Below are 20,613 nucleotides of genomic sequence, written 5' to 3'. Positions count from 1 at the left end.
TTTCATTCCTACTTCATAACTGTAATTTTGCTGTTACAAATTGTAATGTAAATATCTCTGATACACAGGATATCTGATGTGATCCCCAAGGGTCATTGATCTAAACTAGCAGTCATTTGTTCAGCACTTACAAGATGCTAAATGCTCACTGAACTCCCCCAAAATCTCCATTGGGCTTGTATTTCTGGCGTTCAGTTTATGAATGCAGAATGAAGTGAAGGGCATTAGTCAATACCCCCCAAGCAGGATAAGGCTGGGATTTAAGCTCACATTTGTCTAACTGCAAGACAGACTACCAAGTTCACAAGGTTTGAATTTAAAAGACCCATGCTAACCCTCAGAAAGAGTGTTACCTCTGCATTTGGGCGGGGAGGTCCCTGGACCAGTGGGACTGTTCGTTATAGCAACTGACCTAGCCTGACTTATATTGCCACTTATCGAGTTCCAGATAGACTCTGAGGTGCCTACTAGTTCAGTGTTTTCATGATCACAGCACACATCACAAACAAGACACCATAATGCGGTCCATGAGGAAACAGTGACTGTGACAGACTGAGTGAGACAAAGAAACTCAAGCAGCAACTCATGGAAAGACCACTGACCTGGAAGAAGCAGGGTGGCCTAGAAGCCAGGTCAGCCATCAGTTCTCCACAGGGGAGCAATGTGAAGCATAGTATAGGGTAATAAAAGCTGAGTTTTAAGGAAACACACCAGCAAATACTACCTATTCCAGTCAGCTATCGCAGACAAACCACCCTAATATAAAAGTAATGGCTTAAAACCAATCATTTCATCTTATTCTTGGCTTTATTTTGAAACTAAGAACTCACAGGGCATTCAGTTGAATAGTTTGTCTCTGATCTGTGTAAATGGGAGTTAGAGGATCCAGTTCCAAGATGACTTCTCCCCTCACCACTCACTACACTTCCTCTGCCTTTTTCCTGTCTCCCTCCTGCTCATACAGCATCCCTCCCTCCAGGGCCTCTCCTGGGGCATTGGACTTATGCATGCTTAGACACCCTGGAAGACCACTGTTTTCCCAAGAGCCAGTGTCCTGCAAGAGAAACTGGGAAGCGCCAAGGCTTCTTGCTACTTAGCCTCAGAAGTCACACCAAGTTCCTCTGCCCCACTCGTTCAGAGACAAGGCCAAAGCATAAATAACAGGAGCTGTCCTCAGTTTTTGAGGTTCACCTATGGGTATCTGTGGGGTCCAACCACCATGCTATTATCTACCAACACCTGGAGGCGCCAATGCCCTTCAGGACCACCAGCCAGGCATAGAGCCAAAGAGAAAACCCACCAGTTCTGCCCACAGGGTGAGCTCCAACATGGGACTCGGGAAGTATGCTGCAGCAGATGCCCGTGCAGGCCTAGGAGGAAAAGAGCAGCTGACTGAGGAAATAGAAAATGGCCTCCTGAGAAGGGGCACTCCTATCAGGTGAACTAACCTGCAAGGTTTCAGGTTGGAGGGGAAGACTTAAGTCACCTAAGGCCATACAAGACCAGCCCTAACTTCTCCCACATCTGGACCTTCCTGACTGTGCTGTGCTATCATCATCAGGTCTCCCAGCAACAGGAATGTAGCTCAGATCTGGGGCACTCTGTAGCCATGGCCAGAAGCTCCAGAGAGTCACTGATAAGCCACTGCTGGGTGAATAGCCCGGTGCCCCAGGGCTCAAGTGAGGCAGTGAATGGCAACCTTGTTTTCTCTGCCTTCACCTGCCCATCTCATCCAGCCCAGAGAAGCATGTCAATACTTTCCATCCTCTGGGGCCATCCTGATTATCCAGCCTGGGAGAGAGACAGCATAGCCTAGATGAGAAAGGCCTGGCCTCTGATAGCAACTTCCCCTCCACACACAGGATGCTCTGCTGACAAACACCTGAGACAGCAGGGGCTGTGGGTGGCAGCTAAAAATAGTAGAGTTGGCATCAGAGGAGCCTCTTCTAAATCCTTGGGGTCCTGTTATCCTTTGCCCGTGGGCCATAGGGACGCACCTGGCTAGGATGTGTACATGAGACCTCTCAAAGCTTGTGCTTCAAACCAATGGAAGCCAGGGAGCCTCAGTTGCCAGAGCATGAGCACATTGCTCAGAAAGCCCAGAAACAGTCTGGTGAGGGGCTATGTTTGGAGGGTGGCTCCAACCTCACAGCTCCAACAGGTTCATCTGGCCACTCCCTCCTTGACCAATTCTATTCCCTCCTCCTTTTCCAAATCCCAAGTTCTTGGTGTTCCTCTTATCCATTTTGACAGTTAAGTATTATAAGCAGTACACTGTGTCTCTAATTTCTTCTGTAAGTTTACTGTACTAACCCAGAGCATTGCTTGCAAAGACAGATATCCAGGTTGTGCACTGCACAACTCCAGAGGGCACTGCTCATGACTCCAATGTAAGTGGGACCCCTGCAATCATGCAATGAGGCCACTGGCAACACCAGAAAAGAAAGGTCTCACATGATCCCACATCCCTGGGAAAAAGAGAGGCTAAGGAGGTGCAGAGGACAGGGAATGAGGCTTCCAAGGCAAGGGGACTGCACCCTCTGAGGGGTTTCCTGCCACCTCCCTAACCTGTGACTTCATTTCAATAAGCCGAGGGACTCATATCTATTTATTTCACTGTCATGGCTTCTCTTCCATCACTAACAGTCTCAGAGTTTGAAAGAAAGGGTCCAGTGAGATTGCTCAGCAGGTAAAGTCATCAGCTGCCCAGCCTGACAATATGAGTTCGACTCCCAGAACCCATGTAATGGAAGAAAGGAACAGAATTCGAGGCAGAGTCAGGTAGCACACAGAGATGAGATAGTAGTAGGCACCATTCCACATCAGGATCTCCAGTGCTGTGGCTTAACAGTAGGACTTGGCTGCTAAGTGTCCAACTTCTCTGCTGCTCCTTGCTCTATTGTGTGTGTGCATGCGCGCCACATGTACGTGCATACAAATGCACACCCACAGACACCTTTCATGCTTTGTGTGTGTGTTTGGGGTATGTGTACATTTTGTGTGTATGCATGTGTGTGCTCGGGTGCTTGTCTGTAAGTCAGCCACAGAGATCAGCAGCCAAGTGTCTTCGTCAATCACTTCTCCACATTACTTCATGAGCTAGGGTCTCTCACAACTTCAGCTAGACTGGCTGGCCAGTGAGCTCCATGGATCCACCTGTCCCAGCACTGGGATTACAGACAAGTGTTGCTGTTGTCACACCTAGCCTTCACATGGGTGCTGGGGTTCCAAACTCAGGTCCTCATGCTTGAACAGAAAGATCTTTAATATCTGAGCCATCTCCCCCAATCTCTAGCTCAAGCTTTTGAAAACATATTTTCAATTCTGTATCTTATACAATTCTGTATCTTATCCTTATTCCACTTGAGGACACATTATTAAACAGTCTGACAATTCTCAAACACACACCAATATTTATATTGTACTCCCTATACCTCCCAACACAGGAAATTCTATGATATAAATCTCATATACCAGCCCTGAAGGTGAACCAGCACAACTGTATACAGCACACCTGCCTACCAGGGGCTAGAGAAGGGAGAACACCCCATTATCTAACAAGATGAACTCAGGGAGTTTAAGAGACCTGGTCAACACTTCAGATATATATAAATCCTGGTACTATGGAATTCACTACACTTACCCAAGGGCCTCCATCTCATGGAGAAATGGCACTTGGGTCTCAGCATTCTCCTTGCTGTTGTTATTGTGTGTGTGTGTGTGTGTGTGTGTGTGTGTGTGTGTGTGTGTGTGTGTGTGTGTGTGGTATGTTTAAACATAGAGGCAGGGTCTTATGAATCCCAGGCTGGCCTTGAACTTGATTGATTTGTAGCCGAGGGTGACCTTGAACATCTGATCCTCCTGTCTCCACCAAGCCTGTTTATGCAATACTGAGGACTGAACCCAGGGCTTCATACCTTCTAGGCAAGCACCCTAGCAACCAAACAATACTCCCAGCCTCTCAACACACATTTTAGTCCTATATTATTAGTTCTCCTAGCCTTGTAAAAGGGATAAACTAAGCAGAGTCACCATACAATAGGGAAAGGCCATGGGATACGGAGGTCAGGTGCACGAATACCGTGTGGATTCATACCCAGATCTACCCCACACTAGTGTATAGTCATGGGCCCAAATTCCCTAACCCATAAAGTAAGGGTGACAGTACTACCTACCACAACGGATGGTTCAATACCATATATTTGCATACAAAGTGCTTAGCACCCACCAACACCAGCAAGCACTCAAAGTTTGCTACGGGGGAGGGGGAGTAGAAAATGGATTTTATTCCTCATGCTTATTTCCTAACCATTAAAACTTTGGAAAATAATGTTAAGTATCTACATTAAAGGATTTTTTGAGGACTAAATACCCAAAGAAACCTCCAATGACATCTATACTCATTGATGCTCAGAAGAAATTTGTTATTGTTTTCCCTCTAAGAAGACAGTAATTCCAGTTCACAAATAAGGAATAATAAATTTGGAGACTGATGAATACCTGAGAAAAGGACACAAGAGAATGTTTCAGAATCAACCATTGATCTCTGAAACATACGGCCAACAAAGTATATGAACCAATGGGGGCCTTGCTATAAATGAATTATTTCGGTTTAGGGACACTGTGCCATGGTAGAGTGCTTTCCTTGCATGTACAAGGCTCTAGGTTCCATCCACAACACTGCAAATAAATTCTACGTATCTTACATTGATCACATGCATGCATGTATGTGAGAGACAGAATTCTGTCTGAGGTAGAAAAGTAGATACAGGTAAACAGACACTGGAGAGAATGAATAGCAACATCTCACTTGCTAGTTTCTGTTTTTACCATTAAAATCATTTTCAAGGCCTGCCTGGCATTTAAATAGCATCACCCCTGGTGATGGCTGCTTTTGGTTTCATTACCGTCTGTGTTCACAGAGCACAAATAGAAACCTTCGTGGTTGTATTAGTTTCTATGCAACTCAGGAGAGATTTGCATGCTAGCATTTCAGCCACTAACTTAAAGGGGGATCAATTTAAAAAACAAGGTGCTCACTAGATATGTCACTGGAAAAGAGAAAAAAGTCAATCTCTGTCATATCTGCCTCTTGTCCATGAACCAAGTATTCCATTCTGCAGTTGCAGTCTCTGCCATCTGAATGTTTAGTTCATCCTGTAAGAAATACTTGGAGGCTGCTGTCATCCCCCAAGAAAGCCTAAACTCTAATGTAGAAGGCTCTATGTGCAGGTGTAGGGGGATTTGTTTCTCATTGCTTCATTTGTTTCTGTTCCTTTGTTTGGTCTGGGCTGTAGGATGACTGGTGTGCTAAGCAACCCCCACAGGCAGTCAGGGACTCTGGGAATCTGTAAACTCTTAACATCATTTATCTGTGACAAGTTAAAATTTAATACGTGGGCCTGGTAACATAATCAAATGGATATTATATAATCTAGAAGAGCAGTTCCAGTAAGTCCCAATGTGCTGGCTGCTTATAGGGGGAGCGTTCAGAGAGTGCTTTTGTGTTTGGGGATGACCCCTCCTGATGCTTGCTCATGCCACAGAGGCTTCATAACCTTACCCAGCTTTCAGCAGCTGGAAGGCTCCACACAACAACACAGAGATGATCCGTCTGGCTCAGGGCAGCCTTTTAAGATGGGTTAAGGGAAAACTTCAAAGTGAGTAAGTGAGTTGATACTTATGGCCTTCTTTTCAATCAAACACTGCTAGCCTATAATCCCAGCCTATTTATAGACTATAATATAAGATGATTCTGACTTTTCCCAACACCAAAAATCAAAATCAAACTTCAGTAGTGGTGCAGCTATGTCATCAGAAGTAATAGCAGCATCACAAAAACCTCACTCTAAATTTTTCCTTTTTTTTTCTTTTTGTTTGTTCTTCTCTCATACAATACATCCAGATTGCAGCCTCCCCTCCCTCAGCTTCTCCCAGTCCACACCCACAACTCCCCTCTCTGCCAGATCTGATTTTTTTTTCTAAATGGAGGTGTGATGTTACTTCCAATGTCCTCTGATTAGAATTTTTAAGCTTTATATTTTATTTTTTAATTATATATATATTATATATAATATATATATGGGTGCCTGGAGGGTGGGCAGTGTGGGTATGTGTACTTTAGTGTAGGTGCCCACAAAAGCGAGACTCTCAGATCCCCTGAAGCTGGAGCTCCAGGTCATCGAATGACCTGGGTGTTAGGAACCAAACTTATTCTCTTCTACAGTAGTGCATGCTTTTAGCCACTGAGCCATCTTTCCAATACCACCTCACATTGAAATTCGCAAGTATGTCTCACTCATCAAAGTCAGCATTAAAGTTTTGGGAACATGTCAATCAAAGTCCACTTTTATGATTTTTAGTAGAGCAAAATCCACTCCCTGGGTCCACTGCCTAAAGTAATGAAATTCTTGAAAGGTAAAAATGATAGCTTTGAAATTGACTTAAAAATGGCTTTTTATACTAAAAAATCATTAAATCAAGAACAATTTATATCTGAGAAGACCAAGACACAGACAATGCTTTGTCTGAGACACTGTAGCTCTCCTATGTCATGTGTCAAAGTCAAATTCCTAAGAGCCCTTAACTCTCCTCTGAGAGCAGGGGTAGGCTGGAGATGCCACTCATGGGTAGAGGACTTGCCTGGTTAGCACAAGACCTTGAGCTGAATGCCATCACCACACAAATATACTAAGAGCAAATGCCAGTAAAACAGCCTGGGCAAAAAGAGGGTCCCTATGTTCCATTCTGCAGTTGGCAGTATGGGTCACACCCAAAAAGGCCAGAGACATCCCAAGGGCCTGAACACCCACAGAAAGAATGTAAACAGCCTATTGTCATAGGCTATTACTTTAACTAGGCAAAGATGGTTACAGTTGTTTATGCTGCATTTTTCAACGAAGCAAATATATATTACATTTGTTAGTGCTGCATTTATTTAATGATGTAAAATGTGTTGCTTTGCCTGCCTAAGGCACCTGATTGGTCTACTAAAAAGCTGAATGGTCAATAGCTAAGCAGTAGAGGATAGGCAGGACAGGCAGACAGAGAGAATAAATAGGAGGAGTAATCTAGGCTTGAGAAAGAATAGAACAAGGGAGAAAGAGAAGGAGACACGGGAGCCAGCCAGGCACATGACAGACAGACAGACATGGAGTAGGACATACAGAATGAAAGAAAGGTAAAAGGGAAAATGTAGATGAAGAGAAACAGGTGAGATTAAGTTATAAGAGCTAGCAAGAGATGAGCCTAAGCTAAGGCAGAGCATTCATAACTAATAATAAGTCTCTCTGTCAAAAGTCTGTTACAGTCTATGGCCAAATGGGATCACAGTAAAAGGCGGGGGGGAGGGGGGGGCAAGGAAGTCAACAGACAACAGACAATACTGGTCTGAATTACATCCCTAGCTCATCACGCTGGAGGTCCACCACACGAGGCAGGCTCTTCCCTCTTACAGCTGGACAACAGCCCAGTTGTCCAGTAGTGTATGCCCATCTACATTTGATTTCTCCTTTCATCTTCTGGTAGATTCTGGGTGGTTGTCACTTTGGGCTATTATGGGTAATCCAGCTCTCAGTGTTAATACACACATCACTCAGGTACTTGCTCTAAAATTATGGGACAGAGAGTTAGAAATGGAAACATTAAATCATGATAGTTAATTTTTAATTTTGTAAAAACCTTCCATAATAGCTTCCAGGGGTTCCAACTTCTCTACAACCTCTCCAGCATGTGTGATCTTTCTGGATATTTTTACAGAACTTATCCCAGTGGGTGTGAAGTGTCCTTTTTAAAAAAAAAATGCCTCTGTCTGGCCTACATTTTCTACAATGAACATACAGTACTCAGGATTAAGGACAAAAATGTAAAATACTGAAGTCAAAAAATAAATCTTAGGAGGAAAATAGGTTGCAAATGAATATAAGAAATGGATTTCTTTTTTAAGAGCCAGGCAAACCGTTGAGTTCTCCTATGGGTTCCTTTAGAGACATTATTCCTGCACTCCTTATGAATCCATCACCTGTGCTTGACTGTGGCTGCCAAAATTCATGTGAGTAGTGCCTGTAATTCACAGGCCACTAATACAGCTCCTCTAGGCGCTGAGAAGGAAGCGCTCCCAGGCGCACAGAGAGAAGACAAAGTAGAGATGCTGCTGGCCCATGGTGATCACCAAGATCCCTGGCTGTTGGACACACCCTGTCACTTCCAACTCTTTCCCCTGGACCCTTGTTTTTGAATTCTCAGCTGGATATCCATGGATGGCCATTTTTCTCCCTGTTATAGTTCCCAAAGCCTCAGAAAGAGAAGGTAAGAATGACACCACAATGCCTGGTTCTCCTGTGTGTGAAGTGAAGAGCTCTTCCAGAGGACCCAAGTTGATTTCCCAGCACTCCTGTCAGGTGCCTGACAAGTGCTTGTAACTCCAGCTCCAGGCCATCCAGTCCCCTCTTCTGGCCTCTGAAGGTACCCATGTGAGCATGAACACACCCACACAGATAAACTTAATTTAAAAATGAAACAATCTTTAAAAAAAAAAAAGACCACCGCAGCAATGTCCCCCAAAGAGAGCCCCTGTTCTCACAGCCTAAGATAACAATAGTACAAAAACAACCCCATAAAGCCCATTACTCCTAATGTCAGGTCACGGGGGGAGGGGGGAGGCACAGGACCCAGCTGATTGAACGAAAAATCTGTGAAACCCTGCACTACAGGAGAGATGAAATCACTGTGCCCAGTGGTTTCCTACTGGTCTGTTCTACTCCTTGGAGGTGGAGATAACCTGTCATATTCAAATAGGACCAAGATGAAGAGGCTGGAAACACCTCCAGCGCCTGGAGGAGAAGTGCCATTGTTCTAGGTACCCTCCATACACCCAACCCTCTCCTGCATGCTTCTGGGTTTGTTTGCTTGTTTCCTTCTTAACTCTTTTTCTAGAACGTCTTTAAAATTAGTTTTTAGTTACCATAGAAAGATATTTTCTTACAAGCATTCAATTATACTTTACTTTGTATTTGCCCTTCCTCGGGATCCTTCCCTATTCTTCACCCTTGCTGGTCCCCTCCCTCCCTCTAAATAGTTTCTCCTTCTGCTTTTAAAGCATGTATCTATTACCCACTCTTGTTACACCTCATTTCCTTCCTTGGACATTTTCTTTCTTTCTCATAATCCCATTTCTACACACACACACACACACACACACACACACACACACACACACACACACACTTTAAGTCTAAATTCCACATATGAGAGAAAACATATGGTATTCGTCCTTGTGAGCCTAGCTTATTTTACTTAACATAAGGATTTCTAGTCCTTCCCATGTTTCTTCATGAGGGCGGTGGGGGGGGCAGCAATAGATGGAAGCCCGAGAGAAGGGGAGAAAGAAATAAGAAGCTGGCTGGGGCCAGAGAAGCTAGGAAACAAGAAGGATCCTAAGAAAGACATACATGGTCCCCTGGAGAAAGGAAAAGGGACAAGATCTCCTAAGCTAATAGGGAGCATGGGGGAGGGGAGATGGAGTTAGAAGAAGAGAAGGGTTGAAGAGGAGGAGAGAGGAGGACATGAGGGAACAGGAAGATCTAGTCAGGGCAAGAATAGAGGAGAGCAAGAAAAGAGATACCATAATAGAGGGAGCCATTATAGGTTTAAAGAGAATTCTGGCGATAGGGAAATATCCAGAGATCTACAAGGTTAACCCCAACTAACAATCTAAGCAATAGTCAAAGGCTACCTTAAAAGCCCTTCTCCAATAATGAGATTGATGGCTACCTTATATGCCATCCTAGAGCCTTCATCCAGTAGCTGATGGAAGCAGAAGCAGATACCCACAGCTAAACACTGAGCTGAACTCTGGAATCCAGTTGCAGAGAGGGAGGAGTGATGAGCAAACGGGTCAAGATCAGGCTGAAGAAACCCACAGAAACAGCTAACCTGAACAAGGGGGTTGCTCATGGACCCCAGACTGGTAGCTGGGAAACCAGCAAAGGACTGTACCAGAGCCCCTGAGCGAGGATGTCAGTTTGGAGGTCTGGACAATCTATGGGGCCACTGGTAGTGGATCAGTATTTATCCCTAGTACACAATGAAGTTTGGGAGCCCTCTTCACATAGAGGGATATTCTCTCAGCCTTGACACACTGGGGAGGGTCTGGGCCCTGCTCCAAATGATACAACAAACTTTGAAGATTTCCCCCAATGGAAGGCCTCATCCTCCGTGGGGAGCAGAAAGGGGATGGAATAGGGGGTTGGTGAGGGGCAAGGGAGGAGGGGAGGGAGAGGGAACTGAGATTGACATGTAAAAGAAGCTTGTTTCTAATTTAATTTTTTTTAAAAAAAAGGGAAAAAAAGAAGCTGGTGGGAGTGGGACAATATTTGGTTCTAAAGGTCAGTTCTACTCAAGTGAGACCCAAAGAGCTTCACTATTGGTATCTCTTCTATCTCCTTTGGGCTCGAAGTACCAATACCTGGAAAGCAGAGTCCAGCTCCAGCTTCTTAGCAAAAGATTCACACTCTACATCTGGATTCCTGGCATTACCCCAAAATCACTTCAGCCTTTGGCTGAGTCCAAGGCTAACTTACAAAGGAAACCAAGCCTTGGGAAATCAAACCTTTAACAGTGAAGGGCATGAGCCATTCATTGATATAGGGATGGCTTTGGGACTGGGGATGGAGCTCAGTTGGTAGAAAGCTTACCCAGCATGCACGAAGCCCTGTGTTCAAGCCTAGGCCCTTCATAAACCAGGCATTGTGGGGCAGTCTGTAATTTCAGCAGTGAGGAGATAGAAGCAGGCAAATCAGAAGTTTGAGGTCATCCTTAGCTACATAGTGTTAGGGACCAGAATGGGCTATGTGAGACTCTTTCTATTCAAAAAAAAATACATTTTAAAAAGGAAAGTGACTTTAGGGGCCCATGAAGAGCAAAAAAAAAAAAAAAAAAAAACCACCCATCAAGAGCTTGCACAAGACTAAAAAAATCTCCCAGGGCAGAATCATCAGGCATATTGGAGACTAGGCACTTCCAAATGCCGGGGACTGGAACATGAGGAACCTCACTGTCTCGGGAGAAAAGGGAACCCAAGAAGTGACCAGAGAGGGTAAGTTGCATGTGCAGAAGCAGCATAGGTAAGGTCATTTGACACCCCACACCATGGGTGATATCCATATACCACCCAACTGTCATCCAGGCCTGCATTTAGGATCTGAAATCTACTATCCTGGACTTGTTCTGGGTAATCCAGACATGGATCACAAGCAAAGAGAAACTAGGAAGTTCTTGCTAGATTCATTATAAAGTGGGCAGTGGTGGTTTCTGGAGATCATGAGCACACCAGCCCTCTCTGCTGGGGGAGCAGAAGAGCTCCAGCATTCAGGGAGGCTTCAAAGGCCCCACCACCATGAACTGTGACTGCGCTTGAGACAAGTCCTGTTTGTTCAGAATCCACTGGATCTGGGCCCCCAAGAAAACCAGGAAGGAAGACCAATGGAATAGCATGAAGAAAGAAAGGGAGAGTCGGGATTTGTGCCATACACCTGTGATGCCAGAACTCAGGGAACAGAGGCAGGAGGATCATGAATTCATGGCCAACCTGGGCAACATAGTGAGACTATCTCAGAAAAGAACACACACACACACACACACACACACACACACACACACACACACACACACACAGCAAAAACAAAACAAAAAAATGGAAAGGAAGGTTAAGAGCATAGCTCAAGTAAGTAGAGCACTTGCCTAGCATGGTCAAGGCCCTAGGTTCTATTCCCAGTGCTGCAAAAACAAAAAAGAAAACAGAAAGTAAATGAGATGTTTTAAATAATTTCAGCTTTGGCCATGTACAGAAGCATTAGTCACACAGGTAATGAGACCATACAGGAAGATGACTCCCAGGCTCGGCTTGAGGACGTTAAGTATATCCATTCTGGCCCTAGAGTGCCAATTACATTTCCAAATTGGCAATTAGACATAATGTCCCAAAGACAATTACCAAATAATGCCAAACACAATGCAAATTCCACCTGAACAAGAACATTCTTTTGAAACTGTCCTTCTGTCCCTCGCCCAACTCAACACCCTCACACACAACTGGCCCAAGTGAGCTAAATCTTTGCCACTCACTAGTCAAGACACCATGGTGGTGAGAATAATAAAAATCTAGAATGAATCAAGCAACTCATAATTTCATCACCAAAGCTGGTCACCAAATCAAGCCCATCTCTTCCTCTCAGGGCTTCTTAAGACTCTCTGATAAATGATATCAAAAAGTAGAAGGAGGGACTAGGGGAACAGCTCAGCCAGGAAAGTGTTTGCCATGTAAACATGAGGACCTGAGTTTGATCCTTAGGATCCATGTAAAAAGCTAGACTCATGGGTGCTTGTAATCCCACTGCTGAGAGGGTGTGATATGCTCACGAGAGCTAACTGCTCACCCAGCCTAGACTACTCAGACCAGTGAGAGACACTGTCTCAATAAAAACAAGGTGGGGCTGATGAGATATTCATCTAGAAGTGTTAGCTTAGCAAGTCTGACAACCTAAGTGTAATCGCTGGAACCGACACAAAGACAGGCAGAAAACTGCCTCCTGAACATTGTTCTTTGACCTCCACATAGGTGCCACAGAATGCACACACAGCAATAAATAAGATTTTCAAAGAAAGGTGGATAATGACTAAGGAATGAAACCCAAGATTGTCCTCTGGCCACACACATACACACAAAGCAGAGACATGTATCTACACTCACTGTAGTCCCCACCACCCTAAGTGTTGTCTGTGTTTCTCTTTATATAACTCAGTTCCTGACCTCAAGGAATCTGCAGAGAGCTCAGGAGTCACTCGAAGGTATCCACATGCCATGAGAAGGGACCTGGTTTTATCTCAGCTCACTCTGATAGTTCTGAGTCTGAATGGGCAAGAGGTCAGAACCGGTCTTCATTATTTCTTCCCTGGTGCCCAGCTCAGTTTCCAACACAGTCAATATGCTGTGATAAAGGCAAAACCAACAGCACTAATGTAATCAGATTTGAAGGCTCCAAGAACAAGGCCTTTCTTCGTGTGGCTTCCAGAGACCTGAGTGAAGCTCACTCTGGGTTCTCCTCCTTTGGCAATGGAACAACATAAAAAGCACATCTCAAGGAAAGTCCCTGGCAGTAGGAGCTGTGAAACCCTTGCAATGACAATGGTGAGAAAGAGAGCTACTCTCATTGTTGTCTGCTGGGATCCTGAGGGGTACCAGGGAAGATGGCACTCCCTCGCCTGTCAGATCTCTTTAAATCCCTTTCTCCCATTTGGTGAGGTCCACCCAGGTCCCTGTGGAAAATCGGCCGACTTCAACCCTTCCAGAAGGAGTAGCCCACAGCTGGCCTCCTGAACCATCCCACACCATGCAGCCCCAGCTGGGGCCTTTAATTTTGCAAGATGGTGGTTTGGCTAACTCATTACACTGGACTTTGGGAGGCCACACCTCTCACAGTGTGACCAACTTTCAACAGAAAGAACCCACACACTGACTGCTAACTAGCAGGCCACACCCTGCAAACTGCAGAATGCCACCCTCGATACCACAACCAGCCTCAAAGCCACAGTGCCTGTCTGCTCTTTGGGAGAAGACACCCTAAGACTCAGCTTTAACAGCCTGGCAGCAGCCTCACCCTCCACCTCAAACATCTCATCTAATTCTCTATCCCTGCCTGTCCAGCATCAGCAAACCATCCTCCTCTTACACATTCTGGCCCCTTCATGCCGTAGGAGAGCTAGGAATGTCCATATTCCATGAAAAGCCCATCTTCAGAGACAGACTGCCTAGAGGCCTTTGCCATTTGCTCACATTGGGCTCTGCATAGCATCAGCGGTGCTTGCCTCCTGCAGAAATGCAGCCACTCGGGCGTCACCTGGGCCTTCTGTGTCAGATCATGTCAGCAGCCCTCCAGGTGATCAGTGTACACATGATAGTTGAAGATCCCCTCCTCTGGCCCTTTCAGACAGAAATCTGAGCCCAACGGACATTCCTCAGGCCTTCTTCCCACAAAGCTAAGTCTATGAGGGTAGGACCCTGAATGTCCTTCTCACTGAGCCCAAAGCCAAGAGTATACCAACTTGAGGCATCTGGAAGAGGGAGGCACTGTTGGTCTGCCCTGGCTGCGTACAGTAGTGGAATTTCAGAGGTTCTGTTGGAGACTGGCCTTACCTGACCCTCAAAGATTTCTCCACAAGTCTCAGAGTTCTCCATGATGCCCCAGGGCTACGGTGTCACTGCACAAACACAACCCTTTTCCACAAACCAAAAAGGAGTTTCTCTAGAGGCTCCACAGCTCTGAAGTCCCGAGAAGGCGTTGTTGGCTGTTGTGTGATTCACAGATTAGCACAGCCATTGCCACTGAGAGCCAGGCAACCCCTGCTACCCACCTTGGGAAGGAGGCCCTGGCATTGTAAACCAATGCCATCTTGACTGCTTCAAAGAAAAACAGAGACAGACAGACAGAGAAAGACAGGGGGCAGAGTAAGCAACCAAGCCCCCAAAGTAAGCACTCTCTTTAATATCCCAGCCCGAAGAACACAGTAGCAAGGCAAAAATGGGGGGGGGGGGTGAGGGGGGAGCCTGGTCTGGCCTCCCTTCTCTCTCAGGCCAAACAGCAAGGTGGCTCTTCCTTTCTTCCAGAGGCAGGAGCAGCAGGCCAAGGCTTGCTAGGAAAGCATGGACCCAAGTCTTCTCAGGACACTGTGTGGTGAAGCTAATGAAAGAGCCATTGGGAGCGGGGGCGGGGGGGGGGGCTGTGATCTATTACAAGTCTCAATCTGAATATGAGGAAACTGAGGCACACAGAACGGAAGTCCTTGCCAAGGTCATAGGCTGATTCCTGGTCACTACACGGTAGAATAGAAACCTGGGGAAGGCTGCTCAAAGCAAGGACAAGCTCTCTCCCCGCAGGACTCCTGATGAGATCTTCCTAGGGTAGATTCAGCCAGGGCCCTCACTACCAATCTCTCCCAAGGTAACTTCAAGGGCAAGGGCCAGAACATACTTTGGGAAGTCCTGCTGTGGAGGCTGCCAGGGAAAAGCTCGTGTGGGAGCACAGCATCCTGGCTAGAAAACCACAACATCCAGGAACAGGGGGATAAGTCTCAGAGCTCTGATCTGGGCTACCATGGATGGAATCTGCCCCCTTCAAGGACATATTGTGGAGCAGCTACATCTCCAGATGAATGTTACAATGTTTCCCTCTACCAGCCCTACATCTCTGAGACACCACTACCAGCAGTGCCTACCCACGACACCCCGCCCCATCATCAACAACACAACCATACTGTCAAGGCATCCTCCATAGACCCTTCTTCAGCTACCAGATCCCAATTGCCCTAACCTGCAGTGACCCAAAGCCAAAAGCCCCAATCTCAGTGTGACTTTGGATAGGTTGTTTGACTCATGAGGCTCCTTTGGCTCCAATATATGTCTGTTCTAGTCTGTGCCCTTCTGCAGCTATCGTTCAATGAATCATAGAAAACAGCTTCTCACTTGGTAGAGCTGTGGTAACTCCCACTGCCAAGAGGCCTCCTAGTACCTGGTATTTCGTTGGGCATTATGTACACCCATTATTGACACTTTTTATAGGAATTCTTCAAAGTGGTGCCAATGGGCTCCTCTGACCAATAAGAGAGTAAGGCTAGACCTTACTATCAGGCAAAGATACCCTCCTGAGTGTGAGTGGCACCCTTTATTCCAGGTCTATTAACTGTGGAGTCTAAAGTATCCATCAAGAAAAAATAAATAAATAGATAAATAAACAAACAAACAATATAGCCAGGGCTGGAGAGATGGCTCAGTAGTTAAGATCACTTACTGCTCTTGTAGAAGACCAGGTTTGGTTTCCAGCACCCCCTGCGGCGGCTCACAATCATCTGAATGTCCAGTCTCAGAGGATCTAACACCTCTTCTAACTTCTACAGGCTCCTGCGTGCACCTGATGCATATATATATATAATATATATATATATATATATATATATGTGTGTGTGTGTGTGTGTGTGTGTGTGTGTGTGTATGTATGTATATATATAATATGTGTGTGTGTGTGTGTATATATATATATATATTATATATATATACATACTCAGGCGTATACACATAAAACAAATGTTTGTTTGTTTTTAAATAAGCAATGAGAACAAGCTTTCTGGACAAGGTCAGGTCAGGAACCCCATGACTGGGACCTGAGAACTTCTCCCTGGCCACCCCAAGTGATCCGACCACAAAAAAGTATGTGAAGGTCATTGGAGCTGGCAGTTGCCAGGACAAGAGGAAACAAGGCACTGGGGCCAATCTGGAATCAAGAGTTCCAAGGTGCTGAAGCCGAAGTCCTGATTGAATGCACCGGACCAGACCCTGGGTAATTACCAAGCCTTAATGGGATCTGATATTTATATTAGTCACGAGCTTGTCAGAGAAAATGTGTTGTTTTCTCAGACATAGCCATGGAGACAACACCTCAATAATTCACAACAGGCAGACCATCCTTGATCAAGCCCAAGCTGCTCCAGGAATGATAGGCCTGACTTGAGATTATCAGTGAGCCTATACCTGGCTACATGAAGGTCCTACAGCAAACCAGAGATCCACCCACAAGTGGCCTGTTTCTTCAGACATTTAAAGAGAAACAGACCATATGCTAGAAGATAAACAAGTCAAGAGAACAAAGACTCGTAAGTGGTCAGCAGTCAAATTCCAAAGGGCTCTGGAGAACTGCAAAGGCCACTGAGCTAAAAATCCTTCCCCACTGTGCCTTGCTCCTTCCATTCTCCTGTGTGGGACCCCAAAGTTGGGAGCAGATTAGAATTCATGGGTTTCAACCCTCAAATTTCACAGGTATCACACAAGTTAAATGGCTTATCTAGGCTGCCTGGATAGCTCTCTTGCTCAACTACAATCTAGTACTGGATTGAACCTCAAAACATCACGGCCAAATGGCCAGGACATGATGGAACCCAGGGTTCTGGAGGGAAGCAATACTATGAAAAAGCTCAGAAAATGACAGTGCTGGCAAGACTGCGTCTCCCTTCCAAACAGGGTGGGAGGTGGCAAGGTTTGCTGCTATTGTTTTGTTTGACTCTTTGGCTGTTCGAGACAGGATATGGCTACGAGGTCCAAGCTGACTTAAAACTCATGATCCTCCTGCTCTGCCCTCAATGACGAGAAGTACAGGCATGTGCTAGCACAGCAACATAAATGTGCTTCCTTACTACCTCACCTTCCCCACAAAAGTGCACAACCTATTCTCTTTAATGATGAAGCCATTAGCTATATGCTATTTGGAGGCCAAAGGTGCAAATAAGCAGAAGCCCCAAGATGTATATCCACAGTCTTGGGCTCCTTTTAACAAAAACCATGGTGCAGACCTGGAGAGCAAATGCATAGGATTCCAATCTCCTGCTGAAACATGTCTCCCTGGGAATTTCAGGTGCTGAGAAGGCATCTTCCCTAGAGCTCTAGCTCTTAGAAAACTCTGCTAGATCTGGATAATGGTGGGGGTGGACAAATAGGCCTGAGGGTGAGTAGAAGTTTCTGTAGGAAAGCATCAGAGGTTTGCTTGGGGAGACTAACAGTACAATCGTTCTAAAATCGAGCTGAATTCTGTATTCTGCACTAAGTCTTGACAAAACAATCAAATACTTGGAAAGCAAAGAGGGGAAAAATGATTGCAAAATGAATGAAGAGCCCAAAAGATAGAAAGAAAAGCTTCTAAGATGCCTCATTTAACATTGTTAGATGCAGTGAGTTGAGTACACACAACTTCATTGAACAAATCAAGAGGCAGGTATTAAGAGATCTGGGCATGATTCTAAAAGAACTCATATCATGTGCACTTAGTTGGTCTTGAGGCTAAAATATGTAAAGAAATATGTATTGATTTTGTTTAATTATCCATGCACAAATCATTTTTTTAATGTGAAAACTGACAGAAACTATGCTGGTCATTATTTAGGAGAGAGATTCTTTATGTAAAATCTCTAAGGAGCATTTCATGGCAGGCACTATACTAGCACTGGGTAACCCTTAGAGAAAAGGAATTTTAGAAGCTTCACTTAAACTCTCCGGATGATAAAAAGTTTTTGTTATGATCAAAATAGCTCACTCTCTGAAAAATGGGAGGTAGTTCTTAAAAGCCAACCCAAACCACTTCCATCTAGAAAATAGCTGAGGTGCATGCAACTGTGAGCTTCCTTCCCCACTAAAAGAGTTGCCAAATCTCCATATGAGAGGGAGAAACTCTCAGGATGGGCTGGAGGTGGAGAAGAGGGAATGAGTGGTTAAGTTTCTATGATCAGGCTGAAGTGAAGTGTGATCAGGCAGAAGGCATCTCTGGGTCTGGCTGTAGGAACCTTGCTTAATTCCAAGGCTTCTCTGGAAGGCCAGCGATCTTTCTCCTTGAAAAGGAAGGGGGATCCTTCACCACTAAGAAGGTGACTCCAAACAAAGCCAGCCAGCCACCATTCGAGGCTTTCAGAGCAATGGGAAGAGAAAGCAAAGAAGGGTGATTTTCCTTTTTCCTCCCTTATTCCAACACACCAGTATTTTCCAAAACACAAATGTGCTGCCACAAAACACAGCTGAGCCCAGCACCTACGATGATGTATAATTAATGACACAGAGTGCTTCAGTTGCCCTTGGGTTTCACAGTCAGCCTTTCCCTTAGCCTAACTCCTATTCTTAACAGCCAGAAGGCTGCTACAAGTTGCTGGGCCCTGTGAAGTCTGAGGGGGTCCCTGTATGAACTTTATTAGAGCAGGTGTGAACATTTGGGGACAAAGATGAGTGTCTGTCTTGCACAACCCCCGCCCCCCAGATATCTCCTCCCTTCAAAAATGTGGGTGCTGTGAAGTCCTCTCAGATGAGAATTACACAAAAAGAAGGCACCCAGTTCAGCGCCCTTTTTTTCCCCAGTTTTTTCTTTTATTCATTCTGTAGTTCTCTCTCAAACGCTGCCCACCCCCGGACCCCCATCTCTAACCAGTGCTAGGTGGTGAGCAGAGACACCTCTAGGGGCATGGCCATAGCCCAGGAGTCAGCGTAGCAACCACACATCTAAGATGTGAGTCGCGGTACCGGTGGGCGTCTCTGCCGGGAATAGCTTAAGGCGACTTCCAGCCACATCAAGTGCCAAGAAGGGGCTGTGCGAAGCCGCGACCTCAGACTCTGAGGTGGGCAACCCTGGTGCTACAGCTTGGAACTGCTGGCCGCATTTGCGGGGACCCAAAGTGGGTGGCCTAGGAGAGGAGTGCAGAGGCGGCGAAAGTACTTGGGGTAGGAGAATGTTCCACAAAGAAAATGTAAAGGATGGAGTGGGCGGTGACATCAGACTTGCAAACCTGCCACATTCAGAAAGTGACTCTCCATGGGTTGACCCCCCATCTGGGATGATGGGTCTTCCCAACTTTCTATCGACCTCTATGCTCTCACTTTCTCCAGTCACGTTGCTCCCTCAGAATTCCCAAATGCAAAGAGATTTTCTTCCTTACTCAAAGGACCTTCCCTTCTTTGGGACCCCATAAACTCATTTACCCGACAAGCTCTTAAAGTACGAGATGATCTGCCCACACTCGCCCACCATGAGGAGCCTAGCCGCGGCCAGTGAGTGGTGCCCAGAACGCACCCAGGGTCTTTCAGCTTCCTCTGTGACCGCAAGGTTGCTTCTCCTCACTCCGCACCACCATACCCAAAAGGCACATGTGCCCCCACCCCGGCCCGTCCGCAGCCACCAACAACACTACAATAAACAGGGAACTAAAGCGGGGGTCTGCGTCCCGGAGCGCACCTGCTGGGGTCAACTCCTCACTACTGGCGCACAGATCCTTGCCCCAATCCGAGGGCGCAGGGAGAGGGGAGGGAAGGGCAGACGACGGGGACAAGGCAGGCAGGGACGGAAGGAGGCAAGATGCGGTGCGGAGCACAGAGGTGGGCTGCAGGGGACGCCGAGAAACGGCGGGGCTGGCGCAGGGGGCGGGCGCCCGGGGCGCGCATTACCTTCGTCTTGCCCCCGCAGTGGCAGCAAACGGTCCACAGGTACTTGAGCGTCCGCCAGAGCAAGATGATGAAGAGGCCCCCGAAGAAAGTCACCATGGAGGAGGCCAGGAAAGCCCACCACATGCGTTGGCCCCGGCTGTCGCACGGCACCTCCATGGTCACCGGGATGATGAGCGCATCCATCTTGGGCTCGTGGACCGAGGACGAGGAGGAAGAGGAGGAGGAAGAAGAAGAAGAGGAGGAGGAAGAGGAGGAGGAGGACGCGTCTAGGCTGAGATGGTTCGCGTGGATATTGCTGCTCATTCTAAGACCGCTGCCTCCGCCGCCGCCGCCGCCCGCCGCCGCTGCTGCCGCGCCCGCCGCCGCCACCGTTTGCCATAGCTAGCAACGGGCGGCCGGCGCAGGGGCTCGGGGAGCTCCTCCCGCCGCCAGCGCCACCCCGAACACCCATCAACAGCCATGTTGCTGCTACTGCTGCCGCCGCCGCCGTGGAGCGCGGGGAGGGGGGCGGGGAGGCGCCTGGGCTCGGGGCGCTGTGCGCGACCTGGCGGGGTGCGTGGAGATATATACAGCCAAGCGCCGCCGCCCGCCCT

At 46.7% G+C, this 20,613-nt stretch overlaps 1 protein-coding gene across 1 annotated transcript in view; it reads right to left on the bottom strand.

Moving 5' to 3' along the window:
* Positions 1 to 20,399, bottom strand: part of Kcnma1 (potassium calcium-activated channel subfamily M alpha 1) — a 697,898-nt gene extending 677,499 nt beyond the window's left edge. Inside the window, 2 exon segments of the mRNA XM_035452632.1 lie at positions 20,021 to 20,356; positions 20,358 to 20,399. Of these exon segments, the coding sequence (XP_035308523.1) occupies positions 20,021 to 20,356; positions 20,358 to 20,399 (378 nt within the window).
* Positions 20,400 to 20,613: the final 214 nt, after the last annotated feature.

The sequence above is a fragment of the Cricetulus griseus genome, assembly GCF_003668045.3.
Source record: "Cricetulus griseus strain 17A/GY chromosome 1 unlocalized genomic scaffold, alternate assembly CriGri-PICRH-1.0 chr1_1, whole genome shotgun sequence".
NCBI classification, from domain to species: Eukaryota; Metazoa; Chordata; class Mammalia; order Rodentia; family Cricetidae; genus Cricetulus; species Cricetulus griseus.
Note: the sequence above shows the minus strand (reverse complement) of the source record. Positions and strands in the feature narration are given on the sequence as shown.